Consider the following 10,436-nt stretch of genomic DNA (forward strand, 5'->3'; position numbering starts at 1 on the left):
GAGCGACATAAGTGAGACTCTGTCTCAAATATAAATTTGTTTTCTTTTAATTGTTCGATGATACTGAACCTTGACTGAATGTAACAACTTATACGCATTTGTTCTGGCTGGATTCTCTACTCTCCGCTAGAGAGAACACAGCTAGCTTTTCAGCGCTCACTTAATTCTAGTTATAAAGTTTCAGTTGGGTCGCCAGGTGGCCTCCCCAGACACCTAAGACTACACTTCCCAGAAAGCAGTGCGGCTTTCCTCGCGTGTCTTCCCGCCCCCACCCTCGGGGAAATTCCGGGCTTTGTGGACCGCGCCAAATAGTCGTCCCAGCAGCTCCTGCGCGGGCGGAGAAATTGCCCAATGAGCGTTAGTGCAGAAGAGCCAATGAGCGCTAAGGCTCCTGGGTCGCGTTTGGCGTCACTGCGTCGCGACAGCTGAGTGGGTGGAGCCTGCTCCTTTGAAGCTGGTTCCTGGCCCTGCTGTCTGTAAACCTCCGCTTCATGTTTTTGGTGGGCAAGTCACCTCCAAACTTCCACCTCCTATGGCGGCTAGCCTGAGGGAGTCCCCTTTCCCGCCCTGTACTGCCACCTCGAGCAGCGACACGGACGACGAGGGCGTGCGCGGCACCTGTGAAGATGCTTCTCTGTGCAAGAGGTGCGCGCCGGGCGCGGGGTCAGGGGCCGGCGCCTGCGAGGTGAAGGCCTATTTGGGAGGCGGGCCTGTGCGTGAATATGCTTGGAGGCCCTAACAGATGCGATACTCTGCGCGATCCTCGCTTGGCTTCTGCCATTTATTTACCTGATAATTTGTGAGCTCCTGGGGTTTTGCCAGGCATGTTGCCATTGCAGCCTGGGGTACTGTGAATGGGAGGAAAGCACTGAGCCAGGCAGACTTGATTTTGGCCATCTCAGCCAAAATCTTTCTGTAAAGACGTGCGTGAAACGAATAATGACTTTAGCCTTGATAATGCGGTAGGGGGTAGAGAAGAAGTGGAGGCAACCTCCTTTGTAGGTTACATTCTGTTGGGGGTTGTCTTTATCTCAGTTGTGCTCCTGGAACTCAGGCCATTGAGGAGGAAATAACTTGTCCCAGGACCACATAATATTTAGTTGCAGAGCCCGTAGCTTACTGCCTCCACTACTAGGTGGTGGTGGTGGTGGTGGTGGTGCCAGCACAGGTATATGTCAGAGAAAAAGAAAACAAAAGAATTGAGTGTCATCTATGTATTCATAAAACAAACGCTATTGAGAGTTTACTTTATTTCAGGCCCTTACTTTGGACTGTTTGGTGGGGGATTCCATGATGGGTATACAAGATAAGCAAGACAGACGTGTCAGACACACTGGAAGTCAACAGGTGTTGAGAAAAAGAGGGGGAACAAATGAATCAAGAAATGCGTAATTACAATTACCCGTTGAGCGCGCTGGGAAGTACAGGCTGGGAAAAGAGTTTATAATTTAGACAGTGATGTTTAGGCTGGGAGCAAAACCTTAAGAACATAGGGGTATGTTAGACTAGCTTAAGGAATGCCTTCCAGGTTGGAGAAGTAGGCTTGTGCCATGTAGGAATTGTAGAGTGAGGAAAACCAAAGTTTTAAGGTAAGCCTTGCTCTGTAGGTCCTTGGAAACTAAGCATAGTCATTCAGAGCATGGACTCTGAAGCCACATAGTCACGTTTTCCCTTACCAGTTGTGTAAAATCGCGCAAGTTACTAAACTATTCTGTGCCTCATTTTCCTCATCTGAGAATGGGGGTGGTAATGCCCACTTTGTAGGTGGTTGTGAAGATTTGAAGATTAATACTTAATATTAGTAGAGGACTTACAGCAGTGCCTGGCATATGTTGGATGTTTGTGGTGTTCGATCAAGTAAATAAATATGTCAAAAGCTTAGCACAGTCCCAGGTGAAGCTTTTTCTTCAGGGTTCAGTTGCTATTGACCACATCTAGAGCATTGCTGAATTAGAAATAATTTTTCTCATATTGGCCATTTTCTAAGCAAATCTGAAGTACCGTTAAAATTATTGGAGAGCAATAAAATTCTCAGTAGCACAGCAGTGTTAGGTTGATTTAAATTGATCGGTAATCTTTTTTTGCAAACTTAAAGGGAAATTGGTTATAAAATAGTTGAGACTGCTAAGAAAAGTACAGAGGAATAGCATAAGTAGATGATGTCTTTCCTTGACACTCTGTTGAATAGTCTTGTTATTTCAAGTCTTCTCTGCCTCAGTTTCCCATAGTCCTGTGGATGTATAAACATCTCAACACAGCAAAAGAAGGTTGGGTTTGGAACTGCAAAGAAGGCAGAGCAGTAGTCTCCATGCTGAACTGCACATCAACATAGCTGGTAGGGGTATTAAAAAAATACATAGATGTTCAGAACCTCCTCCAGATTCACGAATCAGAATTATCTGGGGGAAGTCTCTTGGATAATAAAGTTCACAGATGTTTGCCATCTGTGATTTCATAAAAGGTTTTTGTACTGGGTTTTTGCTCCTGTAAAAATCTCATGCAATGAGATTATGAGAAGTTAAACATCTTTTGGGTTCTGTGGTATTGTGATCTGCATCTGCACTATAATGTATTAAACAGTTTTGTCCAAAAGCCACTATATTAAATAAGGATCCCTGTGTGAATCCTGGGCAAATCACTCTCTTTCTACCTTAGGCTCTTCATCTTAAAAATGGAGATAATGGCTCGGCGCCTGTGGTTCAGGTGGCTAGGGCGCCAGCCACATACACCTAAGGTGGTGGTTTCGAATCCAGCCTAGGCCCGCCAAACAACAATGATCCCTGCAACTGAAAACTAGCCAGGCGTTGTGGTGGGTGCCTGTGGTCCCAGCTACTTGGAAGGCTGAGGCAGGAGACTCGTTTGAGCCCAGGAGTTGGAGGTTGCTGTGAGCTGTGAAGTTTCAGCACTCTACCCAGGGGAATAGCTTGAGGCTCAAAAAAAAAAAAAAAAAAAAAAAAAATGGAGATAATAAGTATAACCTACCTTTTGAATATGAGGATCAGATGAGCTCGTTGACTCAAACCAGTAGTGTCTGGCACAAAGTGAAGCTCAATAAATTATTATTACTAGTTTTGATTTCCCTCCAGTCTGAGTATTATTTGGTTGAAGTTGCTGAAAATGTAGTTGCTGCAGGTCAGGCTGGTTCCTGCTGCTCTGAGCTAAAGCCGTAAAATCCCTAAAATAACATTTAAAAAGCCCGTAAGGTTTGGCACACCTTTTGTGTGGGACGTAACTGCAAGAGGGACTCTACCTAACAAAATTAAATATTTGGACCTGGTTATTTGTACTCTCACTTAACCCGAAATAAATTTACTTTTTGAAAAATAAAATAAATAAAAAGCCCGTAAGCCTCCCCAGGCACCTACAGTTCTGTCACTTCTGTTTGAGGTTGCTTCTTCCTTTAGTTCAGAGTCCTGGGGCTGAGGAGGCTATTATCTGTCTCCTGGTTGTTGTGAAGATTAAGTGTGAAGTGCTTGCAGTGTTTGGCATACAGTAGGTGCCCGAAATTGATAGTTACTGTCTGACTACCCTCATTTTCATCAGCTATTATCATCACCACTATGAACTTGTATCAGTTAGAACTTTTTTTTTTTTTTGGAGAAAGAGTCTCATTTTGTCACCCTAAGTAGAGTGCTGTTCATCACAGCTCATTTTAACAATTTGTAAGCTACTGGGGAGGCTGAAGTAAGCTCACAATCAAGGGGCTTGATGGCTCCTATGGAACTACAGAAAAAATGAACTTCTTAAGTGTGAACTCCAACCCAAGGGAGATTGGCTGGCAATCTTAAGTGATTGTCTTGCCTCAGCCTCCCTAGTAGCTGGGACTCCAGGCACCCACCACAATGCCTGGCTATTTTTAGAGACAAGGTCTTGCTCTAGCTCAGGCCATCCACCCGCTTCAGCCTCCCAGAGTGCTAGGATTGCAGGCATGAGCCACCTCACCCAACTTTCCATTTAGAGCTTTTTAAATGGATATGCAGTAGAACCTCTCTGTAAGTTGACCACCCAAAGGACTGTAACAAACCAGTCAACATAAGGAACTAGGCCTCCTGTACTGATGTGTACATGTGGTGCATGTTTGATCTGTGAAAATTAGGTCAACCTGAGGTGGTCAGTGTAGAGAGGTGGAACTATGGAGGTTCTACTGTATTAGGTTTCTGTCTATTCATTACTTACCATGGTAGCTAACTCTTCCACCCTCTCTCCTGATTATGCCCTTGTCATGCTTAAGCCTGACCGCAGGGCTATCCTTTTTTTCTTTTTTTTTTTTTCCTGGCCGGGGCTGGGTTTGAACCTGCCACCTCTGGCATATGGGGCTGGCGCCCCACTCCTCTGAGCCACAGCCACTGTCCCAGGGCTATGCTTTTTTTGATGCCCTCTCCAGTGATGCCTGTGTTCTCTATGGCCCGCATATTTAGGATGGGGGGTGGTTTGAGATTTGTGCTCTCCCAGCTGTTCCCTATCCTGTTTCTTTGAGATCTCTTGTACCCCACTGCGTGACTCCTCCTTGCTGTGGTCTACCTTGTTATTCACCTTATTCACTGAAGACTTGGGTGCCTGGCTCAGTGTTTTCCTCTCTACTTCAGTTCTTGATGTCATCCTTGATGGCTTCAGTATCCATGTGGAGGATGCATCCTACACAGTCACTTTCTTGAATGCCTTGTTTGTAATGATTACCTCTTCTCATCTGTTTCCGTGGCTTGTTCCCACCATGATATACTGATTTTCCATCCCGATGCTACACTGCCTCACAGGGAGCAATGCAATACTCTTCAACCCAACTTTGTCTTTCCCAGCTGCTTGGTTGATTATTTCCACTACACCTGTCTTTTTTTTGGGGGGGGGGGACCTCCATGGTTTTCTGTATCCTTTAGATACTCAGTCTCTTCTGTTCTTTCTCAGTTGATCTTTTTTTTTTGAGACGGAGCCTCAAGCTATCCCCCTGGGTAGAGTGCCATGGCATCACAGCTCAAACAACCTCCAACTCCTGGGCTCAAGCGAGTCTCCTGCCTCAGCCTCCCAAGTAGCTGGGACCACAGGCACCCGCCACAACGCTTGGCCATTTTTTTTTTGGTTGCAGCCATCATTGTTGTTTGGCGGCCCCGGGCTGGGGATTCGAACCCGCCACCTTAGGTGTATGTGGCTGGCGCCTTAGCCGTTGAGTCACAGGCGCTGAGCCAGTTGATCTTAAAGTTGATAGACCACCACTTATTAATTCTCTTGGCAGTTCCTTTATCTCCTTTGCTATTTGGTCAAAGTAAACCCAAAACCCTGGTTGAATCAAATTATCCATTTTGACTTGGAATACTGATGGTAGAAATCACACAGCAGGGTAGCTTAGTACTTGCCATGAATTCATGTCACCCAAACTCACCTTTGCCCTTAATAGAGCCTGGCAATTCTAATATGTTTTTCTGGACAACTCACTGTCCCATTTCCCAGAATACTTAATTCAAAAATTTTCTACTTTCATCAGACTTTTGATTTACCTTCCTCCTTTTTTATTCTCAAGGTATTATCACCTACTGCTTACCATAGCAAGTGGAAGTCTTCATATAGAAATTCCATTCACTTCCCTCTCAGAAGCTTAACTATCCTTTCCTCTATTACAGTTGTCAGTGTCTCCCAGTAAAAAGCACCAGAAACACATCTGTGGTGGTACAAGTTGGATTTAGTACTTTGGCAGTGAGGGCAAACTCATTCCATGAGGGACTATAGGGCATATGTCAGTAAAAAGGTGTTGGACCTTTTAGATTTGGGCTTTGACTGGGTGATGTGAAAGCAGCCCCAGTGGAGCAGTGATTTGCTCTGTCATCATGTAGCCCAATTTGTCTTTTCTAGAAGAATGTTTGGCTAGAGTAGAGCTAAAACTGGAATGTGTAAAGAAGGTGTGGTCACTCAGATGTTCTACATTTTGTGGTTGGCATGGTAGCCTTTTGTCTGTGCTTAGACAAAATTACCAAGTAATCTTATATCATCTGTCGTCATTGCTGTTGCACAGGGCCCTGTATTGGTGTTCATTTATGTCCAACAGGAGAATAACATGGTCTTTCTGGGTGTACCAGCCAGCTTCCAACATCATTAAGGCCTTGCTTACTAGTCCAGCTCACAGAGGTGAGGTCTCCTTTTCTTTGCATGAGTAGAGGCGTACAGGCTGTAACAGAATGGTGTGTGAGGGGAACTTGATAAAGGATGGGGAGTGGGTGGCAGGAGAGAATTAAAGATTGTGAGAGGATGAATCATGGAAGGTCCCAAGGAATGTAGGTTTCATCCTGAAGGATTTTTACTTTTTATTTATTTATTTTGTGAGATAGTCTTGTTCCATTGCCCCAGCTCAAATGCAGTGGTGTGATCCTAGCTCACTGCAACCTCTAATTTCTGAGCTCAAGTGATCCTCCTGCCTCAGTCTCCCAAGTACCTGGGACCACAGGCTCCCACTACCATGTGCAGCTATTTTTTCTATGTTTTATACAGACAGAGTCTTGCTCTTGCTGGTCTTCAACTCCTGACTAAGCAATCCTCCCACCTTGTGTGAGCTGTTGCACCCACCCCTGAAGGATTTTAACTGAGAGAGCTGATGTAATCTAGGTTTGTATTTTAGAAAAAATCCCCGGTAGCTGTGTGGGAGAAGGAAAATGTTCTCTTCTTTCCCATGGCCACAGCTTTTGCGTGGACTCTGGCTGCTCACACAATCTGTTGTAACACTTTCTGAATGTGTTACCTGCAGTCTAGGCTGATTTTCATAATCGCAGATCTTATCCTGTCACTTAAAACCTTTCAGTTTCCTATCAGCTACCATATAGGAAGCTTGGTTGCATGGCATATGGTACCTGTTCATGGTCTGCTCACCTGATCCTTGACTGATTCCGCCAACTGGAATCTCCACTCGGATGTCTCAGAATTATCTCAAATTCACTCTTTCTTCAACTGCACTGGAGATCACCTTCCCATGCTCTCCTCCCTGCTGCTACCCACCTTCCCCGTCTCAGTGAATAGGTCCATTGTCAGTTGGGTTCACAGGTACAACCAGGTCAGCATCACCTTGGAATTGCTTTTCCCATTAGGTTCTAATCAGCCAGACCTGTGGATTTAATACAGTACCATTTCAGGAATCTTCTTTCTTTCCTTCATCTTTGCTCCCATGCCATCTCAGTCCAAGCCAGGCTCATTTGTGACCTGAGCTATGGCACTTAGTCCCTCAACTAAGCTCCCCCACTCACTGTTATCTCCCCCTAGATCCGTCTCACACTGAAGCCAGAGATGTGTCTAATGCCCATTTGATCATGCTTAATGGTTTCCTTCTGGTGAGAAGGTTGATGTCCCTTCTGTGGTCTCCAAGGCCCTGCCCGCCCTGCCCACCCTGCTCTCCTTCCCCCAGCTCACTTCATATCACTTCCTCCCTGTGCTAGCCTTTCAGCCTCTCACAGGTGTTCTGTTCTTCCCTCCTTGGGGACTTTGAACCTGCTGTTCTCTCTACCTGGAATGTGTCCTCTGGCGTTAGTTCAAAGTCATTATCATTTTTTATTGAGTGCTCACCTTATCACAGCAGACCCAGAAATGAACAAAAGAAAGAAACTGGAGCTCTTACGCAGTGTTGGATTCAGTGAGGGAAACCACCAGGAAACAAGTTAGCCGAGTATCTGACGTGTCAGATGGTGGTGGATGCAGTAGATGTGCTGGGAGGAGTTGTCATTTGAAATGTGGCAGCCAGGGAAGGCCTAAGGAGGCCAGCGCAGAGGAAGGACTTTCAGGGGCTAGGGAGTGAGCCCTGAGTCCTGGGGGTGTCTGGGGGAAACATCTCCCAGGCAGAGATAACAGCTTAGGAGGGCCCTTGGGCAGGAGCTGGCCAGTTCTGGGAGCAACAAAGGCAGGATGAGTGAGAGGAAAGAGCAGGGGTGGAATCTGGAAGGCAGTGTGGACAGATGTTGTAGGCCATGTATGATGGGCTCTTCCAAGGACCCAGTTTTTACTTAAAATAAGATGGGTGCCATTGGAGGATTTTGAATTGAAGAGAGAGGTGACCCACTTGGGTTTGATCAGGGTCACTTCAGCCTTCCCTGCTAAGAATAGACCAGGGGGCAAGTTTGGAAGCAGGGAAATCACGTAGTGGCTTTGGACATGTCCCACATGAGAGAGGCTGGTGCTTTCTTGGATCAGGATGGTAGCAGGGGAGGTTCTGAGAATCCATCAGATTCTGTGTGCATTGTTAATCAAGGTGGAGCTGTCAGGAGGTTCTGACAATGGGTATAGAGTGATACTAGGGTGCCAAGGTAACTTCAAGGTTTTTGGCTTAGTTAAGATGGGGCTCCCTGCAGGAAGTCTCTCTGATGAGATCTAGCCCCTGCTTAATGTTCTTATGATAACCCGTGAGTCTCCTTTGTCATGATCAGATTGATTATAGTTCAGAAGTTTCATGGTTTAATGCAAGGATGTCCAATCTGTGCCCTATGGGCTGTATGCTGATTTTGTGAGGACTTTTTTTGCTTACCTGTGGTGGTGGATATCATGCACCAGATCTTTTTTTGCTAATCAGTATGCAAAAGTATGCACAGACCTTTTTTTGCTAATCAACTTTCATTAGTGTTTGCATATTTAATGTGTGGCCCAGGACTTTTTTTCTTCCTATGTGTGTGTGTATGTAGGGGGGAAGATTGGACACCCTTGGTAATGTTTGGTCTCCTGTTGGTATACACTGGATACCAAGCAGATGGTGTCTGCCTTTGGGCCACGTGCACAAATAATTATTTGTCAGATGGCTAATGAAGTAACTAGAAACTGAACGTAAATGTTCAAGATGATATTTCCTGATGAGATCTTAAAATTTTGGTTTTGTATTACTTGTCTTGAGTGGTCTGTATGTTCTAGAAACCAGACCAGGGCTTATAAGGTTGAAATTTCATTACGAAAATTATAGAAGTCAATCTCATTTCTCTAATGAATCGAAACATTTCCTTTTTGACACGTAAGCAGGTCATAAAAAAAGTGAAAAGCTTTTTTACTAAGGGCTTCAGCCCAGCATACCAATCACATCTTCCTAGTTTTGTCTCAGAGAGATTTTGATGTGAAGTATTTTCAAGACAGGTGCTGCTTTCTAGTCCTTGAGATGATGTGCCATTTTCCAGCTAGAACATTCTATTGAAGATAAATTAGCTATATAACTTGCCCATCAATAGAGTAAAATTAATCACGGGTTTTTTTGTTTTTCTTTCTTTTTTTTTTTAAAGGAGCAAATCAAATTTTAGAAAATAGCTGCCAGGGGTGATAATCTTAGAACTAGTGTATCAATCTCACATCCTTTTTTCCCCTTAAAAATCTTAATTTTTTTTTTTTTTTTGGGGCAAAAGTGAACTTTTGTCTCTACTGGCCTAAAATGAAATTATTGGACATGTTACATAGATCTGCCTCTGTCTTTTTAGTGGCTGACAGTGTTCCACGGCATAGTTGTATTTCATTTTTCCTTTCTTTTAGCTGTCATTTAGGTGGCTCTGGTTTTGTGATGAGCATTTTTGCATCTTTGAGTTTTCCTGTGAAGTAGATTTCAGGGGAGAAGTTGCAAAATGGTCCTCAAAAGAAAGTATCAATCAGTTCCTCTTCCTGCCTCTGGTGAATGAGTTACTTGCTATTGAATATTCTCAGACTTTTCAATTATTTACCAACGGGCAGGTGGAAAATAAGCTCTCTGTAATTTGTATTTTGTAATTGCTAGTGAGGCTGAGCATCGGTTTTTGTACCTATGTGTGGGGAACAAGTATACTTTTGTTACATAGGTAGATGGATGTAGTGAGGAAGTGAGTAATTTTAGGTTATCCATGACCCAAATAATGTACATTGTACCCATTAAGTAATTTCTCATCATCCGCCCCCTTCCACTCTCTGGAGTCTCCATGTTTATTATTGCATAGGAGGCTGAGCATGTTTGATCTCAGTTTTGTTGGCATTTTTTATGTGAACCCTCTTCATATCACTTCCTATTGGGCTGTTTGTCTTTGGTTATTTGTATTTTCATTATTGATTTGTAAGAACTCTATTTCAGACATAGTATCCTTTACGTTTGTAGTTATTGCAGTGCTTTCTGTCAAACTGATGCTTGTCTCTTTGTTTTAATTTGTTCGCTGCATTTCATAATTCAGAAGTTGTAAATCTTTATGATGCAAAACCCAGCAATCTTACCTTTATGGTGTGTGGGTTTTGGCCAATTCTTAGACCATTTCCAATCATTACCACTTTTGTGGTTTTGGCCTTTATGGTTAGATCATTCATTTATCTTGGTTTGAACGTTATGAGGTTGTAGCGTTAATTTTTCCCAAACCATTAGCCAGTTGTCTTTATTCCAGCTATCCAATGATCTGTACTTCCACTCTTGGTTTATAAATGGAAGGCAGGAAGCAAAGTCTTTTTTTTTTTTTTTTTGAGATAGAGCCTCAAGCTATTCCCCT

General features: G+C 43.9%; 1 protein-coding gene across 1 annotated transcript in view; it reads left to right on the plus strand.

The window, feature by feature from the left end:
- The first annotated feature begins 449 nt into the window (after positions 1-449).
- LCMT1 (leucine carboxyl methyltransferase 1) overlaps positions 450-10,436 on the plus strand; it is a 59,072-nt gene continuing 49,085 nt past the window's right edge. Inside the window, exon 1 of the mRNA XM_003795746.3 lies at positions 450-645. Coding sequence (XP_003795794.1) covers positions 533-645 — 113 coding nt within the window. The 5' untranslated portion in view covers positions 450-532. The remainder of the gene's footprint in view (positions 646-10,436) is intronic.

The sequence above is a fragment of the Otolemur garnettii genome, unplaced genomic scaffold, assembly GCF_000181295.1.
Source record: "Otolemur garnettii isolate 467f Iridium unplaced genomic scaffold, OtoGar3 scaffold00096, whole genome shotgun sequence".
In the NCBI taxonomy this organism is placed as follows: Eukaryota; Metazoa; Chordata; class Mammalia; order Primates; family Galagidae; genus Otolemur; species Otolemur garnettii.